This window comes from Rattus norvegicus, chromosome 12 (genome assembly GCF_036323735.1).
Source record: "Rattus norvegicus strain BN/NHsdMcwi chromosome 12, GRCr8, whole genome shotgun sequence".
Taxonomy (NCBI): domain Eukaryota; kingdom Metazoa; phylum Chordata; class Mammalia; order Rodentia; family Muridae; genus Rattus; species Rattus norvegicus.
In genome coordinates, this window is record NC_086030.1 from 44,517,969 (window position 1) to 44,540,421 (window position 22,453).

Sequence of the window (22,453 nt, forward strand, 5' to 3'; positions counted from 1 at the left end):
GCATGCCCCCCCCCCGCCCCCAGTTCTGAGGGCTGTCAGAGGTAGCCTGGCTTGCTTGGAGGGGAATCAGAGCCTGGTGATCAAGAGTAGATGGCAACCCTCGATAGTCTACAAACACCTCCGAACAAGTCCACAGAGAGTCCTTGATCTGGGGCCGTGAGTCCCTGAGAGCTGCGCTAATAACTGCCTCAGAGGGACAGGCACGGCTGGGGTGGTGAGCAGAAGCTCAGGGGCCCACCTCTGCTTTTGAAGCGGTCTGATCTTGCCCCTCTGTGGCACTTCTCTGAGGCTTTTGAACGCCTAGAAGAAACGGAATCCTTGTTTGAAGAGAACTCAGAGACAAACCTTTTGATTAAAAGTGGGAGCGACTTCTCAGCCCTGAGCCTGTCTGCTGTCAAAGAGGGAAGCTGATGGGAGAGTTGGGAAAGGACCCCTGCTTCCCTTCTCTCGTCCTTGGAGTAAAGGCAGACACTTCTGTGGTGATCATGGAAGGGTTTGAGCTGAAGAAGGGGTGCGTACGTATGTGACCACTGTTTTTTACTTTAAAGTTACTTTAAAATGGACGCATATGGAAGAAAAAGCAAAAAGAGGACTTGAGGTAAATACAGTAACTCCTTACACACATGTACACGAATGTCATAATGACACCCAATGTAACCTATAATCAATACCCAATGTTACATATAATCGATATATGCTGATTCAGATATGTTCAAAACTAAGCACCATATTTACACAGCCCTCATCACTCTCGAGAGTTTCCAGCTTTGTCCGTTTTCTGATTCCTCTTGTCTACTCGGGGAAACACGCACCATCCTCTCTGTGCTGTGGATGTAAATGCTGAGGCTCAGAGAGGCCAAGTGACTTAGCCAAGGTCACACAGCATGTTGCCAGTGCTAGAACACTCATCGGAAACACCCCGCTGCGGCTCCAACATTTGCTCTGATGGCACGGGATGAAGGCTGTGTTTCTGCCGCTCGGTGGGCTCCGAGGCCCATTAGTGGCAACAGCTCTGATACTGAAACCAGCCTCGTGTGGTCCGTTAGGAGCTCTGGGATGCAGATCAGGGTCCATCTCATCCTCACTTTAATCTGCAAGGGTGGGACTGTTATCTCCCATTCTATAGACAGGGAAACTGAGGCCCAAGAAGCCTGAATAAGTGCCAGAAGGAAAGGTACACTGCAAACAACTATCCACAAACATTTCTCAACATGGGGTTGACTGGGGGGATCACCACCTATTTCCTGGTGACCCACAAGGCCGGCCACTGGAGGACATGTGGATGCTCAGCGTAGAGAGCTAAGAGCTTATTGTGGTGGTAATTTGCCACAACATGGACTCTGTACCCAAGGATGATAGAAGGGGCAACTGACGTGAGCCACAAACCTACCTGGGAGAGCTTGGGAAGGAGCATCCGCAAAGAATGTGCAAGCCACTCTACTCTGAGGTAACTTCGGATGTGGGAGAACCTAGGAGCCAACGGCTCAGGATACAGACTCAGAGGGTTGAGGTCATACCCTGCCTCCTTCATTGTGTGTCTTTCCATGAGCTCTGAGGCTGGCAAATTGACTCTAAGACACTAAGGATGCCAGACCCGCACAGTCCTCCACACAGTGCCTGGTGTCTAGTAGCCACTCAACAAACCAGTCTCCTTCACGCATACTCAAACATTTCTCTCCGGCTGAGTCCTGCATCCTGTCTCAAGGAACTGAGCCAGGCCATCAACCCCCTCCCTTTGTTTGGAAAGGACGGTGGCAGTGAGATGTCAAAGATTCATTCTAAAGTCATGGTTGCTCCATCCCCAGAGAGAACACCTCTGGAGTGGACTGGTCATAGTTCCAGTGTGTCTTCACGGCACTGTGACAAACCAAAGCTCTTGCCTGCCAGGAGCTGTTTCCAGGATGCCCTCCCAGCTGTGCCCTACACTCTCTGATACTCCCTGTCTACAGTGACACAGCTTCACCATTCACCTGGTCGGGAGGGTGAGGAGCCCCACCCCTGCATAACCTGTGAATCCTCCTGGAAATGGACGCAGTTTGCTCCTGGGGCCACAGGTGGAACTGTCAGACACTGCAATGTTCCATGGGGCAGGAAGTTGGTACCCAGCGGCACCAATGACTAACCTGAAGCTAAGGTTGCCAGTGTCCTGAAGGTTTTTTTTTTTCAGTTGTGCCTCAACTGTCCTTCATATCCCAGGCCCTGGAACCGATGACTGACCCCATGCCGGACTGTTTCAGACTCCCAGATGACCCTCTCCCCTGCTTTCTCCAGCCCTCTAGTGTCCCGTGATCAAGCACCTTTCAAAATCTCCTCTGTCAGAGCCTGGGGTGCTACTGCTTCTCAATATAAAGTTTCCCACCCTGCTGCACCCCCATCACTTGAGAGGACCCTTAGATGCTGTTGAAAACACTGGCCCTTAGGGGCTGGCGCAATGGCTCAGAGAGCAAAGGTGTCTGCTGCCAAGCCTGATACGCCACGTTTGATTCCTGGGACTCACAATGGAAGGGGAGACCAACTCCAGTAAGCTGTCCAAGGATCGTCACACACGTACACACCTGCATCCTGGCACTGAGGGGACCGAGGCAGTCCTCACACCCACCAGTCCTCACACCCACCAGTCCACACACCCACCAACACAAATCCTCTGGTCTTGTCACAGGGACCAGAACTTCTGGATGGACAGAGACCCAGTCAGCTTTCGGAAATTGCCCCAGGGCATCGGTTCTCAACTTGCGGGTAGTGACCCTTTTGGGGGTGGAGGGGTCAAATGACCCTTTCATGGGGTCGCCTAAGGCTATCAGAAAATACAGACATTTACATTACAATTCATAAGGGCCGCAAAGTAACAGTTATGAAGTAGCAATAAGATAATGTTACGGTTGGGGGGTCACCGCAATGTGAGGAACTAAATTAAAGGGTCCCAGCGTTAGGAAGGTTAAGAACCACTTCCCTAAGGCATTCTGACACACATTCACATGTGAGACTCAGGCCCAGGACGCTAGTATCCTGATACAGTGCTCCTAGAGGCCAGCTTACTAAGGCCTCCTGCCAATCTCAGAGACCATACCCTCAGTACCCCCACCCTAACTCTGTTGACCCTGCTTCTCAGGGAAACGGGATATAGCAATCTCTTTGACACTGGAACCTATGGCGTGTGGTATCCCAGGAAATCCATACACTTTTCTCCTCTCTCCTCTTCCCACAACAACACCCTGTGGTCAAACACTAACAAGATCCACACTGCCCACGGGCAGAAAGGATTTTCGAGCAAAGAAGGGGGAACATAAATACTGAGTATTGTTTTTCTTTAAGAACACCCTTTCCTGCCTTTCTATGCACTCATAATCACCAAGCAGCTACTTCATACCTGAGATCCTCAGCCAGTTGGTCTGACTGTCTGTCTGCCCTCCCATCTCTGGCTCCCCTATCTAACCAAGTCCCATTTTCAATTGGAAGATCGATGGTCTGGGTGCATATATTAATATGACTATCGATTTTCCTCTTGTCAGTCATGATCAGGATTTATCTAGCCCCGTGGCTCCCATTGATCCAGAGGAGCAGAGTCACGGTGTTCAGTCCATCCTCATACTCGCCGTGACAAACAGTCAATAGCTATTTATTATTTGATATATGGGCTTAATTATCCTAAACACAATCAGATGGGGCCAAAGCAATAGGAACTGGGTTGGGAAGACATCAAGCCAAATCCGGGAGCCCACGAGCTCAGAGCTTTATGTCAACCTGATGACCTTGAGCAAGATGGTAATTAAAAGCCAATTCCCTGTCGTCTGATCAACCTTCATACAGATACTGGGTTGTTGCTGTTTTCTGTGCCTCCTGAGTCATTGGAATGGTCCTCTGAAGTAGGTGAGATTCACCCCCATCGCCAACACCATCCATGGAGGAGCAACCAGATGAGCTGAGGGGCCTGCCTCTCTCCATGGAGCCCTCCCTACCACGAACTCCCCCATCACTGTTTAAGCACTGCCTGTCAGCAACACAGAGGAAACCATCCTGGAACTCTCTGGAACACACGTGAAGGGCCCGATGGTGCCCACGCTTGCCTTCAAAGCATGGGAACGCATCGGGCTATTTTTAACTCTGGAAAATAGTGAAAGCTGTTGAAAACACTTGTGGTTCTAGAAGACGCCAGCTTGCTGCCGCTCTCCCCAAACCGAGGCAGGCCAACCAGGTTTTAGAAGCCTGGACACTGAACCCTGTCAGCACAACGCCTGCTCATTTCTGGTTAGGACCAACGACTGTCCACGCCATGCAACCATCCTACCTGAAGGGCTCCTGACATGAGAGATGCTCCCAGTGGGCTCTCTAATAACCCAACTAGACTGTGTCACCTCTAGGGTTGTATCCTCAGATGGCTTCCCTCTTATCTTTACAGAGAGACTCAAACTCCTCAGTCCCCCTTGCTAGGTTCTTTAAAATGGGTCACTGGTTTCCTCAGCTTCTCCCACATCCCCATCCAGACCAGGACTCCTGTAGTCTCTGGACCTTTGCCATGTTAGCCTTTCTATTAGGAATAGTATGCATGTGTGTGTGTGTGTGTGTGTGTGTGTGTGTATACATGTGTGATATGTGTTTTTGTGTATGTGTGTATGCATGTGTGTATATGTATTTTTGTGTATGTATATGTGTGTATCTGTATGTGTATGTGTTTGCATGTGAATATGTTTGTATATATGTGTGTTACATGTTTGTGTGTTTGTGTGTTTGTATACATGAGTGTGTACATGTGTTTGCATGTGTGTACATATGTATTTGTATGTGTATATGTATGTGTGTTTGTATGTATGTGCATGTATGTATATGTATTTATGTGTATTATGTGTTTATCTGTAGATGTATGTATGCATGTGTATGTGTATGTTTGTATATGTGTGCATATGTGTTTGTGTGTCTGTGTATGTTTTTGTATATATATGTATGTATATATGTGTTTGTATGTGTATGTGTGTGTGTGTGTGTATGATTATGCACAGAGGTCATAAGTCAGATGTCTTTTCTCACCTGTTCTCCATCCTGTTTTTTGAGGCAGGGTTTCTTGCTAAACCTGGAGTTCACTGACTGACCAGACTGAGCCTGGATCTCTAGACTGGCTAGATTCCTCCTGTCTCTGCCTCAGCAGCACTGGGATCACAGACATGTGTCACCACACTTGGGTTTTTTGTGGGTGCTCTGACAGCCCAGTGACACCCCTATCTTCCCCATTTGATGGTTACTTGGTTGAATAACAGGCCAGCTCTAGATCATGGCACAGATCATAACAACACGGGGGACTCAGACAGTGAATTGCACCTATGAGCCCCACGAGAGCCTGAAGCATCCTTCTCAGAAGTCCCAGCTGCCAGCAGATAGATCTGCATATGATGGATGTTTGGGGCAAGTGTCCTCGAGTCACCTGTACTGCATTACAATCACACTGCTAGCATCTCTGTCTGTCACCATTATGTGTCCTCCATCCCTTAGCCCAATCCCCGAGTCCAGACTCTAGTTCTATACATTGCCATTTCTTAGAAACCCAAATCAAATCGTTCCATCACTGCTACACATGCCCAGAGGCACAGACTACACAAGCTAGGAATATGTGTGTCTCTGTGTGTGTGTATGTGTGTATATATATGTGTACTGATACATAGATACATATACACATATATACATATTATACATACACATATATACACATAAACAAAATAGATATACTCACATACACATATATATACACATATACATATATACATATATACAGTAACACATATAGACATATGCATATTCATATACACATATACACATATATACACATATACACAAAGACATATACATATATACATATATCCACACATATACATATACATATGTACACACATGCACACATACATATATACACACATACACTTATATACACATATAAACATATACATACATACATATACACATATACATATTTATGCATATACATATATACATATACTCATTGACACATATACATATATACATAAACACATTTACACATATACACATATACATATTCACTTATATACATATACATATATACATATACACATATGCATATACATATTTACACATATACATATATACATATACTCATTTACACATATACATATACACATATATACAATACATATATACACATATACATATACACATTTACACATATACACGTATACATATATACTTATATACATATACATACATATACACATATGCATATACATATTTACGCATATGCATATATACATATACTCACACATATACACATATACATATGCACTTATATACATATATAAACATATGATTGTTATTCATTAACCTGACAAGTAGACGAAAATGGCCTGACTGAGGGTGGAGATACAGAGGTAGGCTAAATAGCTGAAGCCCTGGCCCCCTAGGCCTATGTTCTAATGTAGGGAAGGGGATGCAGGGGAAAGAGTCGAAAGATAAGCCAACCAACAAAGAAGCAAAATAACTAATCCAGGGTGACAGTGGTGACCCACATCCTGCCCAATAAGAACAAAGCAGTAAACATGGAATGCTCGCCGTGGCAGTGACTTTAGGTTGCTTTCCCAGATATGCCCCCCTCCACCCAGACCACTGTCTCCTGGTCCCTTTACGGGATGAGCTGCCTCCCCCATTCATCAGACCACTTGGAGCGACAGGTGCTCCAGCCTTTGTCCTCGGGTGACCCTTCTCGCCTCCCCAGATAACCTCCGCTACTGAGGCCCACAGCCTCAATCGCCACGTCCACCCAGATGACTCACGCACGGTTATTTCTAGCTCCAATCTCTCTGCTCAGCTGGAGACCAGTGGACGCAGCTCACCTTTCCACACCTTCCTTTGGATGGCCTGGTGCTGAGGGGAGAGAAGCCACCCAGCCAAGGGACCAGCCAGGGGGCAGAGGTCAGACAGGAAGCTGAGTCCTCCGAGCCCAGCCATCACCATGTGTCATTCAATAAGCACCACACACTTCCTGTTTCCGGTGCCAAGAGAGCCAGCTTACTTCTCCCAGGTGCTATTAGCCCTATGGCCCTTAGTACAATCACATCATCAAGAAACACACAGATGTGGTTTGAATCTGAAACATCCTCACGCACCCGTGGTTTGAAGGCCTGCTCCCATCCCGGCTTGTGGTGCCAAGTAACTTTTGAAAGTTAAAGAATCTGAGAGCTGGGGCTGGCTGGAGGAAATAAGCCACTAGTTGCCGGGCTTTTAAAGGTTGGCCCCTCCACAGTTCCTGTTACCTTTCTCTGGTTCCTGGCTGCCACCGCTGAGAGACCAGCGTTGCAGCAAAGGCTCGTGACCCTGTGCACACCCTCTGTGTTAGACTGAAAACCATCTGAAACGAGGAAACGAAATAGAACTTTCCTCCCTCACATGTTTAATAAGGAAACAAAAATAGCCAAAGCTACTGCAAACACTTAGCTGCAGAAACTGCCGTTTTGCATGGAATGTCTTGTCCTTCCTTCCTTCCTTCCTTCCTTCCTTCCTTCCTTCCTTCCTTCCTTCCTTTCTCCTTTCTTTATTCTTTCATTCCTACCTTCCTTCCCTCCCTCCCTTTCTTCCTTCTTTTCTTCCTTTCTTTCTCATGAAACTGGGAATTGAACCTTGTGGATGTTACTTTCTTCGCCCTAGGTCTTTCCTTTCCCTATTTTGTATTTTTGAGACAAGGTTCCACTACGTTATCTAGGTTGGCCTTGATCTTGCTCTGAGGCCAAGCAGTCTTAGAACTTACAGTCCTCCTGTCTCCTCAGCCTCCTGCACAGCAGTGTGTGTGTGTGTGTGTGTGTGTGTGTGTGTGTGTGTGTGTGTGAGCTCAGAGGACAGCTTTCAGGAGTCAGTTTTTTCTACCATGTGGGTTACGGGGGACGGAACTCAACTTGTCAAGCTTGGTGGCAGGCACCTTTACATTGAGCCTTCCCATTGGCCCAGAGATGTCTAATTTTTATCCGTATCTTCCAAGAGATGTAAACACCACACAATTTTATAAATGAAGGAGCTGCGACACGTGGGAAGGGAGAGAAGATATCCGCAAAAGATCAAAGAAAAGTTTACAGAGTGCACTGTTGGGTAGAAATCACAGGTGTCAACTAGGACTATTGTCAGCAGAACTCTCTAGAAAGGCAGAGAGGTGGCAGTGTTCATATTGCGACAGTCAGGCAAGCATGAAGAACTAAACAGGAACCGTGGGTGGGGCTAACCTTCCAAGGCTCACCCCAATGACCTCCTGGCTATTCATTAGACCCATTAGGTCATTCATTTCTCCTGGGAGGAACACTGCCATTTCTGAGCCTCTCTTGCCAATGGATGTGATATGCCCAAGGGCTTCCGTGTAAGCCAATGGTGTATGCACAGAAAGACATAAGGTGCCTGTAGGCACATGACAGCCCCTCAGTGTGAACCTTTATGCCTTTTCTCTTCCCTCAACTAGATGAAGGGACCTCTGATTCTAGTGTGTGGAAGGGTGTAGAGCATCTCGCCACAAACGGGGAAAAAGAAAGCCATCTGGATCATTTTATCTCTTTTTCTGTTTTGTTGGATTTTTTTAAAATGTTTTGCACATGTTTGAAATCAACTTCAGAAGTCATCCCTGCCCACCATCCAGCTCCTTTGAGATAGAGTCTCTCACCAACCTGGAGCCCCCCGCCCTCCACGCTAGGATCACCTGCACGTGTTGCAACTGTCCATGGATTCTGCAACTCCAACTTGGGTGTTCACACTACCTAGTGAGCCTTCCTCCCTTCCCTACCTCTCTGAGCATATCCTGGGCTGAGGCTTACTTGGCAAAGAGCCCCCACGTCAAACATGTGGCTTTCTCTGGCTGGCTGGGTCATGTGAAGAGCTATTCTTTATCTGGTTTGTATTTTTAACAACCGCCGAGTTATCTCCTGGGCAATAAGACAAAATATTTCTGAAGTGATGACAGATGTCACACACATGAATCCAGCATCTTGGAGACGCGAGGGAGCGGTGACCAGAAAGAAGCAATGTTCCTCAGCCAGGCAGAGGCCTCAGCTGGTCACCGGACTGTTTAGAGCTGGGCTTAAGCGAACTGCACGCGAGAGGATGCTAATCTAACGGCGCTGATGATGATGGGCATTTATAGCGCCTTCCTCCACAAAAGTCCTGTGTGGAGGCACATAATTAAAGGCAGCCGCTGACAAAATATCCTTTTCAGCTGAGATTCATGAAAGGAAAGCAATTCAGCGTTTCTAAACACTAAAGGAGTGCAAACCCACTGGATGGTGTTTGTGTGTGTGTGAGTGTGTGTGTGTGTGTGTTTGTTTGTGTTTGTGTGTGTATGTGTATGTGTGTATGTGTGTGTATGTGTATGTGTGTGTATGTGTGTATGTGTATGTGTGTTTGTGTGTGTTTGTGTGTGTATGTGTACGCATGTATGTGTGTGTTTGTGTGTGTGTGTTTGTGCGTGTGTATGTGTGTGTGGGTTTGTGTGTGTACGTGTGTGTGTTTGTGTGGGTGTTTGTGTGTGTATGTGTGTGTGTATATGTGTGTATGTGTGTGTATGTGTGTGTGTGTTTGTGTATGTATATGTGTGGGTTTTGTGTGTGTGTTTGTGTGTGTGTATGTGTGGGTGTTTGTGTGTGTTTGTGTGTGTATGTGTATGTGTGTGTGTATGTGTATGTGTGTGTGTATGTGTTTGTGTATGTGTATGTGTAGGTGTTTGTGTGTGTGTGTTTGTGTGTATGTGTATGTGTGTGTTTGTGTGTGTTTGTGTGTGTATGTGTGTGTGTGTGTTTGTGTGTGTATGTGTGTGTGTGTTTGTGTATGTATATGTGTGGGTGTTTGTGTGTGTGTGTGTTTGTGTGTGTGTATGTGTGGGTGTGTGTGTTTGTGTGTGTATGTGTATGTGTGTTTGTGTTTGTGTGTGTATGTGTGTTTGTGTGTGTGTTTGTGTGTGTATGTGTGTGTGTTTGTGTGTATGTGTATGTGTGTGTTTGTGTGTGTGTGCACTTGTGTGTGTGTGTGTGTGTGTGTGTGTGTGGTGTGGGGTATAAAATCTTCATGGCTCAGCCCCCTGCCAATTCTTGCATGTTAAATTTAGGACACTCAAAACTGCTCTGAAGAAAGGAAACAAACTCAAAAGACAGCAGCCTCCCCCCTCCCCCCAGTTACAGGAAAATAAAAGCAAGCTAAAAATCTCATCCAAGCACCAAGTGAACCATCTCCAGGAGAGGCCGCGAGGGGCTCTGGGCGTGTTTGCCTGTCTGTTGGATCCGACAGTGTGGTGTGATTGGATTTGAAAGCCTGAGAAACAGAGATTTGGAGTTGGACATAAATAATCTGTGGACGAGCCCCTGTTGGTTACTGGATTTAAATGTTGTGAATGAGACCCCTGCGCATTCACTGCTTCCTGGTCCCAGGTCATCCTCACAGGACTGAGAAGCCTCCTCAGGACCCTGGAACCCAGGGAGGGGATGAATGGCATGGACCAAATGAGAAGTTTTTTTAAAAACTCCTCCCGAGGGGACCAGTGCTTACACAGCACCCCTATACCTTGCTCCCTCTTAACCGCCCTCCCTGGAATCGTGTCCTGATAACCTAAATGCAAAGGAACTGTGGGTCATTTTCTGGGGTGCCCGCATAGGTGGAAGATATCAAGTCAGCATCCAAGATGGTACCCTAGCCGCTCTTCTCTGACCACCACTGCTCTGCAATGGGGATTTGAACTGAGTCAACCCGCTGAGGGCAAGAAGAGCCACTGGCCTATAGGAAATCCCCAGAGCAGTGAACACAGCCACTAAAAAAGCCGTGCTATGGTTTCTCACACTCCACGCTCCCGTTCAGAGCCTTTGCGGCCCTGCAGTCACCCGACATCTTGTGTCCTTTTTCCTGGTCCTCTCTCCCTCCTCCATTGCTCCCCACTGGTCTTCCAGCATCAGGGCCTTCGTACCTGATGGACACCCCCCCTGGGCTACACCCCTCTGACTTTCTGATGATGACTGTCTCCTCTTCAGCCAATCTTAACTCAGTGTTACTTTTTATAGGAATGACCCCCAGAGTGATCTAGGCCCTAATTCCTGGAGATGTCCACCAATTGCTACCTTGGATGTCAAAGAGGGACTTTACAGATGTGCAGGTGGTTCCAGATGATCTGGGTGGGCACTGAATGTAACTAACTGCCCCTTTACATGGGAAGCCGAAGCAGGTCTGACCAAAGCAGTTGACATAACCATGGAAACAACGCGCCCTGTTGCTACTGGCCTTGAGATGGTGGAAGAAGACAGACAGAAACCATGGTGGAAAAGGCAGTAAGCTGGATCCCCTCTTCTAAACCACGCTTCCACCACAGACCATGCCTTCACCTCGGACCATTCCTCCACCTCAGACCACGCTTCTGCCCCACAACACCTCCAGACCACGTCTCCACCTCAGATCACGCCTCTACCCTACCACGCCTCAGACCACGCCTCCACCCAGACCACGCCTCTACCTCAGACCACGCCTCCACCTCAGACCACACCTCTACCCTACCACTCCTCAGACCATGCCTCCACCCAGACCACGCCTCTACCTCAGACCATACCTCCACCTCAGACCACGCCTCCATCTCAGACCACACCTCCACCTCAGACCACACCTCCACCTCAGACCACGCCTCTAGCCCACCATGCTTCCACATTCGTCTAGTGAGTCTCAAGCCTTCATAACTGTAAGGGACCCAGGGTGTTCTAGCTAATGCCACAGAGTCAGGGTGACTCGGTAGGAACGGGGCACAGCAGCTTCCAGGAATCTACATCTGAGAGGCCTCGTTCACTCAGCGGATGTATGAGGTCCAGGCAGACCTCTCCCACAAAGCCTCTGCTGCTCCAGGCTGTTCCCAGCAGACAGTCATTCCCAGAGATCCAAAGTGTTTTGTCAGAATTGGGACAAACACCTGCTTCAGCCCACTCATCCCACAGATGCAGAAACTGAGGCTCGGGAAACCCCACAGCTGGGCTGAAAAATGGAGGCTACTGTCAATCAAATCCTTCGGTATTGGCCCTTCAATGCCATTTGAAGTTTTCAATATGAGCAACTGTGCAGGCTGCTGACTGCTTTGCAGTAATTTCGTAATGACCCACTCATTAAATAATTTAGCCATCCGGATTTGAATCCAGCTATAGTGACCGGGTAACTAACTAGTTATTGTTCATTTCCTGAGAGCCAAGCATATGGCTTTATAAGGAGACCAAGTTCAGACATACTTGTTAGCTCTGATGATGATTACTAAGTAATTGGCTAGAATGTATCAGTGCGGCTTTCTCCAGAATATGCCAGATAATTATCTGGTCTTATGCTCCCTGTAAAAATAAAACCAGGATCCTGGGATTGTTCTAGTCAGTTGGCTAGCCTCCAACAACCGGACCTCTAACAGTCAGTCATGTGAATGCCGATGATTAATCAAATTACCCAGATATCTGATTGCAAGCGGAACATTCAGATGGGTACTCTTAAGGGCCAACAAGTAGATGGAGCTAAATGGGGCACACCGAGCTCTCCCATGATAAATATGTAACATCCCAACAATCTGGGAACAAATGCTACTTCTTCAGGACTCATCCGGCATCCTCAAACAAAACACCAACTACTTCAGAGACCAAATACATGTTCCAAAGCTGCCAGGAATGATATTATTATTATTATTATTATTATTATTATTATTATTATTATTATTGTGCCAGGAAAAGGCTGGGTGCTTTGTGAGATCTGTGGGTTGATCTGTGGGTTGTTATGGAACATGGAGGTGGGGGCTCAGAGTTCTGTCACAGAACAGAAGGCTGCAGCGCAGCTGGGCTTGAGGGGTGAGCTGTACATTTTCATAATGGCCGCTCATTTTCCAAGGTCTGTACAATGTGCAATGAGCCAGTCTTTGGGAAGAGGGAGGGGAGGAGGGAGGAATGGGTCCCTGAGATCCATGGGTCACCAGATTTGGATATCGCAAGTGAGGGGCCCCTTACTTCTGGGAGGGGAGAAGTTGCTTCCTCATGAGAAAGAAGCACAGTGCACAGAGAGGGGTCACTGAAGAGGGCTGTAAAGATAACCATCTATGGTCCTCTCCCTACAGAGTCCTCCATTCAGAAAGCAACTTTCTCCATCGCTTGCATCCGGCTCACCACGGGAGATGCTCTGGCCAACGGATGCCAGCCAGAGCATGACCTGAGGGGCCATGGAGAGCATCTCTGCATTTAGCCTTTGACCCCTTGCTGTGCTTGGGAACCCGAGGCCACCATGGGAGTGACTGAACTGAAGGCCGTGTGCTTAACTGAGACACTCTGGCGGACAGTGCCCACCAGAATCTACAACTGACCGGCTCCTCTGCCACACGGTAGAGTCCTGCCACAGAATGGAGCTCAATTCAGGGAATCTCCGGGACAGAGAGAAGCCATTGAGCTACAGAGTTCGTTCTTTACTCAGTGTCGGACACCTATACCCTCCATCACAACAGCCTGGTCCCCGAATCGATGACGTGAGAGCCACTTCTGTCTTAGGCAGACACGAGAGCCCCTGTCTTCACACTGGTTTAAGGAGAGCTGCAGGCCTCTGCCACTATCCCCAACCTTCAGAAGCTCTTTGATGGATGAGACATGATAACTCTCCCGGCACCAAGGTCTAATAAACAGACTCGAAAGACTGAAACCATTCTGCGTTTGCTGAGCCCGCAGCCCCTGCTCTGACACCTTCCACCACGGAGAAGTAACTCATGTAAGACTTTCCCGCTCCAGCCGTGTCCTGGAACCAGAAGGCTCCGCTTGGCATCCCTGGCCGCACCCAGAATCCCGCAGCTGTAGCCAGTTCCAACTAATATAATAAGGGGAGATTTAGAACCACGCCAAAGATGGCGTCACAGGTGCTCAACCATAGCCGATGGCGCTTGGCTCTTCCGAAGCTTGTCTCGTCTCACCGGGGAAGGCCACCACTATGTGCCCTCTTCTTGTACCTGTGTGTATGTATGTGAGTTTGTGTGCGCATGTATGCATATGCATGTGTACACGGAGGCCAACATTGGCTTTCCTTTCTCAGGTAGTGTTCACCGTCTTCTTGTGAGACAGGGTCTCTCATGGGACTTGGGGCTGTCTGAGTTGGCTAAGCTGGCTCACCAGTCAGCCCCAGGAGTCTGCCTGTCTTTTGCTGTTCTGTGTTTGGAACATATCACCACACCTAGCTAATTTTTTTTTCATTTTTGTCTATATCCTGGGATCAGTCTTAGATACTGATGAACCAATATAATCAGCTCTTTTGTGTGTGTGTGTGTGGGGATATATATATGTATATGTATATATATATATGTATATGTATATATATATACATATATATATATGCGCTTACATGCAATGTATAGGGGTTTACATGTGGGTGAAGGACAATGTTGTACATCAGATGCCGTCTGCCATTTTCTTAAAGTCGATCTCTATTAACTACTCCTCCCCCTCCCCACCCTCAAACCCCCACAGCCCACGACGAACGGATGCAGGATACACAGAACAGTGGCGGTAACAGCTCCACGAACACTCTGTATAAACCATCAAGAGCCAGATCACAGTCATCAGCAGCTCAGATCAAACTATGGGGGCAGAGCTGGCCCACGACCTGGGTTTGTTAATAAAGTTTTATTGCAACACTGTCATGCCAAATTCACCCATGTATCATTTATGGCTGGTTTTGTCTCAACGATAGCAGAACTAACTGGCTGAGACGGAACCCGTGTGGCCTGGGAGGCTGATTCACACATCACACTGGGCATGTTAAACAAGATGGCTGACCTATGTCTAAAGCAACCCACTCATTTTACGTAATGAGGCACAAGTGTCAGAGATGTACCTAATGCAGGGTAGGGTCAGGCCTGGCTTTTCTGACTCCCAGTGCAGTACTCTTCCAAGACACCCCTAAAGCCCTAAAGGCATTTTCTGGGAACTTAAAAGATTGTCAAGGAACCATTATTAATATACACAAAGCCCCGAGACGTCCCCATCGGAGCCCAAGGGACTGACCTGGTGATGATAGCCAAGTGGGGTGGGCTCATGCAGGCTCCCATGAAGAGCACCACGTTCTCGTGCCTCGTCTGCCTGTAGGCCATCACTTCCCGCTTGAAGGCCTTGAGTTGGTCCTCATTGTCCCTCTCTATGTCAATCAACCGGATGGCCACCTCGCCATGCCAGCGTCCATGGTAAACCTGCCCGAAGCGGCCCTTCCCGATGAGTTCGCCGATCTCTAGCTGTTCAAACGGGATGTCCCACTCCTGAAGGAAGATGCTGGTCTGGCTGGCCTTGCGTGGGAAGCTTCGGGCTGAGAGGAGGGACAGATTCATTTCTTCAAATTCATCCTCAGACTCCTCTGCTTCGTCGTGGCCCTCTTCATTCTACAGCCAGAAGGGAGAAGGCTCAGAGTCATGGCCACCCCAGCTCCACCCTCCCCAGGGATCTGTTGGGTATCACATGTGCTATAGAGACCGGAATACATCTCCATGTTGACATACATAGACACGGCAGGTTCCTTGGGTGTCTTTGAATTAGAATCAAACCACAGAGAAGGACTTAAAGGAGCATCAAGAGGTCCCACTGTCTTGGGTTAAGAGAGGGGAAAAGCTAAGGGGACCAACCATTCCGGTTTGACTAGACTTTGGAGTTTTCACACTGAAAGTGACACCGCTGGCCACCCTGGGAGGTCCTCACTCTGGATCACACAGAGCTGAGGGACAGAGTTAAGATTCAGGTCTCTGGATATCTGCAATTCCACGTCCTTCCTATTCTACCAGACTCGCCTACAATATGTGAATCTACAACCAAGACGGTTGTACCGCGTGTCTCTTCGTGTGACACAGGACAACCATCAACGTGGGCTCTGCCTGTCAGCTTCCTCCAGGGGAATTTGGAAATTGATTCGCAGATTGGCGGAGGTCACAGTTCCGAGCTCTGTGGCTCCTTTTAAGACCAGGTGGCTAGGAGACACCAGAGCAGACGGCTTAGACGATATGGCTAACACTCAAAGCTGGTGAGCCGGCCTCTGGCCTGTGTGACCTTGGGAAAACTGGCCCACCTCACTTCGCTTTTCTCACCTCCCTATAAAGTGGAAGATAAATCCCCCACCCTGGGGGTGGTGTTCGAGTTTTAAATGAGGCGATGAGCTCTGCAGTTCCCAACACCGGCCTGGCTGCCTACATCAAACATCCTCTCGGGTTGCCGGAGTAAGATCGTCAGGCCCCATCCAGATCTACCAAGTCAGCACCCACAGGGCTGCAGGATTTTAAATGTGTGGCTCTTGGGGTTGTGAGCGATCCAGGAAGGATACAGGATTAGTTGTGTCTCAACGTGGGGGTGTCTTGCCTATCGGACTCTTGTAACATATAGGGGGAAGAAGCAGGTCTGAAACCCAGTAGGAAGTCCTAGAGGCCCTGGTAAGGGGACCTCAGAAAGTGACCTCTTCACTGGACTCCAAAGTCCATGAACTGGCTATCCAAACACTGAGGAGAATGAAACCAGGACACTTCAGCTCCCAGGAATGATCAGTTCTAAAGGACTGCTGCCATCTAGGAATGGGATGTGGGCCTCTTTCCTAGAGTCCTGCTTCAAGCCCTTTTAGCTCAGGGCACACAGTAGGACCAAGATGACAGGCCTGATGACCAATCTCCGGGGCATAGTTTACTCCCTCATCAGTCTCCACAGATGGATGGAAGCCCAGAACTTCCCCCCTGCACTGCCAAGCAGGCATACTTAAGGCTCCCACCTGCTCCTCCTGTATGTTATTTTGAAGGCAGTCGGCCGCATCCCTTTTATGGTTCCCCAGCCCTGAGCTAATTTTTTACCTAAAAATGCAAATCCCAGGCCAATTCCCCTCCAACTGGCTCTACCAGGATGCACACAGTAGAACGGCCCATTAGGTTCAGCGCCTGGAGGGGCTGCAGCTTCTTAATTGTCCTAGAGTGAGGCCATCCATCAAACACTCACTGTACACCACCTCCCCAGCCCACCCCCCACTACCTCAGCCGTCTGCGTCACCACCAATGACATCGGGCAACTCTGCCAACCTCCAGCGGAAAGCCACTCTGCGATCTTCAATTCTCACCTCGGAGGTTGGTTCCACTTCAATTTGAAGTAACGGATTCCCTTCCAAGCTGGAAATAGGAGAAAAACAAAAAAGCAAAATAACACCAGTGACCCTTGGAACCGTGGACCGGGGTAAGCCAGGCTCAGGAATCCAAAATGGAACCATCACAATCACAGAGCCTTCACTCCCCCAGGTCATTTCAACACCTGGGTCCACAGTCCACAGTCCACAGCTAAGCACAGAAAGAGCTCACGAGACCATTATTTAAAAACCAACTCTCCTGGTTTGCTCAGGGCTCGCTAAATGGCTTCCGCTTTAACTGGTGTAGCAGCCTCCTTTTAATTGGGGAAAAAAAAAAAAGTCACAGACGAGCAAATCCTCTGAGGTCTAAATGTACCTTGGGAAGGAATAAAGTCGTGTTTCTAAACCTCGGGCTCAGAGTTTCCTAGGAGGGTGTTCTTACAAAAGGGTTTAATTTCATTTTTAATTATGTGTTTGTGTATATGTGGTGTGCACAGGTATGTGCAAAGATAAGGAATAGCTGATCCCCTGGAGTTGGATTTATTCAGGGTTAAAAGCGGCCTATGATGGTTAGGGTTTTTTGTTTATTTGTTTTTGTTTTTTTTTTCTTTTTTTAAGTTTGATGCAAGCTAGAGTTATTTGGGAAGAAGAGCCTCAGCTGAGAAATGTCTCCATCATACTGGCCAGCTGGCAAGTCTGTGGGGCATTTGTTTTTCAATTAATGATTGACATGGAAGGACCCAGCCCACTGTGGGTGGCGCCATCCCCTAGGCAGGGATCCTGAGTTGTGCAATAAACAAAACAGAGCAAGCCACGGGGAAGAAGACAGTAAGCCACACACCTCCTTGGCCTCTGCATCAGCTCCTGCCTCCAGGTTCCTGCCTCCAGGTTCCTTACTCGAGTTCCTGCCCTGACTTCTCTCAGTGACAGTGTGAACTGAGGGCTGTACGCTGTAGGCTCTCTGTCTCTGCCCTACCCCTCAACCCCTGCCCCTGCTCTCTGCCTGCCAATCAGGCCGTAGCTCTCAGACACTTCTCCAGCACTGTGCTTCCTACCATGATGATAATGGACTGAACTTCTGGACCTGGAAGCCAGCCCCAACTAAATGCTTTTCTTTGTACGAGTTGCCTTGGTCATGGCGTCTCTTCACGGCAATGAAATGGAGACTTAGACAATGGGTGCTGGAGTTTAATTTGGCCAACCCCGTAGGATCCAGATGCGTCGACGGAAAAGAGCTTCCCTGGGTGGGAGAGGACTACATCCATGTGCGTCCCATGGGCAAAGCTCGAAAAGCCACGGTTGTATTCTAAGCACAGGTACTGGAGAGAAATGTGTCCACGTGTGGCAGGGCATTGTGTGTAAGGTCTGTCTTGAGTTGGGTGGACACACTAGGGGTATTAGGGCCACACTGTGCGCTGACAGTACAGTCACCTGTGTATTAAGAACGTGTAGGCCCCATCAAATGCATAGTCTTGTGAGGGGGATAGGGGATGCCGTCAGTGTTTAAAGAAGCCTTCTACACTTGAGGATGTGTGCTTAATGGAGTGCCCAGGAGACAGGGTGGCTTGGCTACTGACCACATACAAAACTGAGAACAGGTAAGGCAAAGCCATCGCTAGGAATGCTATGTCCCCTTCATACTTCTCTGATGGAAATTTAGCCACTCCATCTACCCATTCTATTGTGGGGCAAGTTTCACCTCAGATCTCAGGGAGCCGAGGGCCCTGAAGACTGAGTTAATCCATCTCTGTGCGTGAGGTAAACAGGAGGGGAAGGGTCGTCCTGGGTGACGTGTGTTAATCAATTATTTATGCGGAAGCCTTAGGAGGTGGGATGGACGTCTATGAGGACACAGTAGTCCCTCTCCTTGCCTAACCACCCAAGGGCAGCCCAGCAGCTTCTGTTACAAGGCGGGACTCCGGCTGAAGGGCTATTTAGTGAGTTCCCTCAGAGTCTGGCTACCCATTACCCCTCTCACACATTTAAGGAGATCACACAGGCAGCTCCCCGCACCGCTGCGGCAACTCTGGCTGCCGTTAATAACTTGGAGTTCATCCTTGTGCAGCTCTCGGAGCTGGTTTGTGAGCGGCAGAGAAAAGACCCAGAGATCTAGGTCAGCAAAGTACCCGCTGGTAAGACACCACTCCTTTGATTTTAGACATGCACCATGTCGGCTCCTCGAAAAGCCCTAATGCAGGTCAAGTGGGAGGGAGCCATTAGGGAGGCAAGAAGAAAGAACAGGCGGGTGGATATGAGAGCTGAGAAACTCATCACATCCCAGACTTAGGGCACCGGCACAAAAGAGAAGGAGGGTGGCTTCTGTGTCTGTCTAAACAATGGGTCACCAGAGGCAAGCACACACCAAGACATCCGTGGCCATATTGTTTGCAGCAGGGAGATCTGAATTCCACATCAGTATGACACCCTAGAGCCATTAAGGCCTTGCCTATGGAGAGCCCAGAATGACACGGGGAAGATCAGTGTCACCCTGTTAAAAATAAAGCAGGATTGTATGGGTGGTAACTGCCTTTGTCACAGATCACAAATACATGACCAGGACGAAGAGAGCTCACTACAACATTCTAGCAGGGGGAGCCTCCAAGCGGCAAGTGTCCCTTCGTCTTTCACAGAATATTCTAAAATTTCCCAAGTTGACTTTTGTTCATTTTATAGGGGTGTGAATAGCAGAGGCTGGCAGGCTCTTTCTGCGAGGAGTCAGAGAGTCAGTAGTTTTCACTTCTGTGAGCCGTTATGTTTCGTTACCGCCCCTCAACCTTCCTGCTGTAATGAGAAGCCAGCCAGTCAAGGCCCTGTAAACGCATGAGTATGGCAGCGTTTCAATAAAACTTTATTTATAAAAAAGAAAAGTAACAGATGGGATTTGTCTGACAGGCTAGGGTTTGTTGGTCCCAAGTGAAAACTGTGTATTTCCTTTCTCTGGACTCTTTTTCTTTCTCTCGTCCTGCCCTTCTCCCCTCCACTCTCTCACTTAGAAATAGGGATTGAGTCTGGAGCCTCTAAACCAAGGTATAGCCTCAGCCCCTTTCAGATATTTGGATCTGAGACAGAGCCTAAGTTGCCCAAGCTGGCTTTGAACTTGTGTATCCCAAGTATCAAGGATGGTGGGCAAGTGTCACCAGGCCTGCCTTTTAAAAAAGAGGAGACCGTGATGTAAATTAAAGTCTAGCTGTTGTCTGGAATCATGAAGAGGACACTTTGAGGTGATGGTATGACTTATAGACACTGCAGTTGCCACAGAGGGCCAGAGGCACAGGGAGAGCTGGCTCGAGGTGGCTAACGCAGCTTCTTGTCACTTCTCTCTCAGTGTGGGGTGCCGGGCCCCTCCTATCTGCCCAGTATCTTTCTATCCCTGATTCATAGCCTCCAGGCTTGAGGAAAATTGACTGAAGAAGGCTAAAGGTACTGGGGCTTAGCATAGGGAGTGAAGTCACTTACATTGTATTCGAGGTGACAGGATGCAGGATGACTTGGGGTGCTCGGGTGGGCGTCTCTGGTACAGGTACCACATCTATGAGTCAGAGATCACATTCATCAGAGATCGAATCATGACCCTTAACCCCCCCAACCCCCAAGAGACACAGCAACCAGGACTCACATCCTGTGTTATAGATTTCAACCTTGGCCAGCATTCCTTCCCCCTCCCCTGCCAACCTGGGCTTCCTCTACTGTGTAGCATTCTAGAGATTGGCAGTACTGGTCCTCACTGCCAACAGGGCTGGACAGAACACCTAAACATCCACTCTGCTGCCCATCCTTGAACCCTTCTCACATCCCTTTGGGTCAAGGGGGCCACTCAGTTCACATCCGTTAACTCAAGTCCCTCTGACTGGCTGGCTCTCTAGGCCGCTGCTGTGCTGGGTACTTTGTGTCTCATGGTACCCTTGGGATCTCCCATCCACTAGCTTCTCCTAATCCATGTCCAGACGTTATCCTGGACTGTGGAGACCCCACTAGTCTCCTCTCTGCTCTTGGCCTCTCTTCGCCAGCCCCCCACAACCCCTGATCCTCAGAGGGCCAGTTCCCAGAACACTCACCTGGGAAGATGAACTGCTGCTTGTATTTGTAATAGTGGGAAGCTTGCAAAAGACAGAGAAAAACAGTGTAAGGGCCACCTGAGCATGTTGGGTACCATGCCCACTTCCCATCATTACTACACAACCATTCTCTGTCACACTTTGGCAGACACTCTGAGTTACAGGCAGTAGTAACATACGGTACCCAAATATTTAATATCTCACGGTCTATAAAGTCAGGTGACACCCTCTGAGAGGCACTGTCTGTCTGTCTGTCTGTCTGTCTCTCTCTCTCTCTCTCTCACACACACACACACACACACACACACACACACACACACACACCACACCACACCACGAAGCCATAATCCAGAATAATCTTTGCTTTCACACATCCTTTATGCAAATTTTCAGCGCCAAACTTCCTATTGAATTTTCCTCTTTGCACCGTTATAAAGTGAGAGTGAACACAGTGACTCCCGTTCACACCAACAGATCCCCTTTACAGTCCGGAGGCTGGAGCAGTGAGAGGAGTCTTCAAGAGTCACAAACTGTGGTGTAAGGTTTGGAATTCCCGGAGAATCTGATCTGAACTGAAGGTGCTTTATCTCCCCCAAGAAAGCTCTGTCAACAGAGAGTCTGACCCAGCAATTCTCTTCCTTCTCCGCTTTGTTCTGACATCACTTCCTGCTGACCTTTGCGCCTGCCCCTGATGGGATCCAATTTAGCACAATGCTGCAGAATCTGTGCCCTTGAAATCTGCTACCTAATCGATGTCACCATGATCCTTTTGTCACAGCAGGTACAGACTTGGGGATCAGGGTGTGAGCATCTGTCTCCATTCTGTTTTCTCTTTCAGAGAGCAAGACGTTCTCCGCTTACTGTAAGCATGGGTCAATCTCTCTAATCTCTATGTCTAGTAGGAATAAGTATACAAATGATGTTTCCTGGACCTCACTGGCCGATTCTCTTAACCACCTAGTTTACCTGTGGCTCTCACACTAAAGGCCAAGGCTTCTAATCTGCCACTGGCTCCTTTGAGGTACGGGACGCAGAGTGTGGGCGAGCCTGATAGCTTATCTCCTTCCCTGAACAAGGACGTTTGGCAGAGATGGGGTTACACGCAAGCTAAGACTGCAGAATCCAGCACCAGAAGCAACTCGAGCGCCCACAATGGCACTGACAACTGCCACTTTGCTCCTCCTTGTGAGGTCTGAGTCTGGAGTCTAGAAGCTGATCCTGTAGCATTGAGGGTTCGCTCTGTTTACGTCCCTCATAAAATCCAAGCAAACCTCCCCACGTCTCAGTGTTCACAGACAATACTAGTC

General features: G+C 48.5%; 1 protein-coding gene across 2 annotated transcripts in view; it reads right to left on the reverse strand.

Moving 5' to 3' along the window:
• Ksr2 (kinase suppressor of ras 2) overlaps positions 1-22,453 on the reverse strand; it is a 385,977-nt gene that overhangs the window by 55,390 nt on the left and 308,134 nt on the right. For both annotated transcript variants that reach the window (XM_006249485.5, XM_017598534.3), the window contains exons 11-14: positions 21,147-21,188; positions 20,548-20,620; positions 17,089-17,137; positions 15,018-15,385 (exon numbers count right to left, since the gene is read on the reverse strand). In XM_006249485.5, the coding sequence (XP_006249547.1) occupies positions 15,018-15,385; positions 17,089-17,137; positions 20,548-20,620; positions 21,147-21,188 (532 nt within the window). The remainder of the gene's footprint in view (positions 1-15,017; positions 15,386-17,088; positions 17,138-20,547; positions 20,621-21,146; positions 21,189-22,453) is intronic.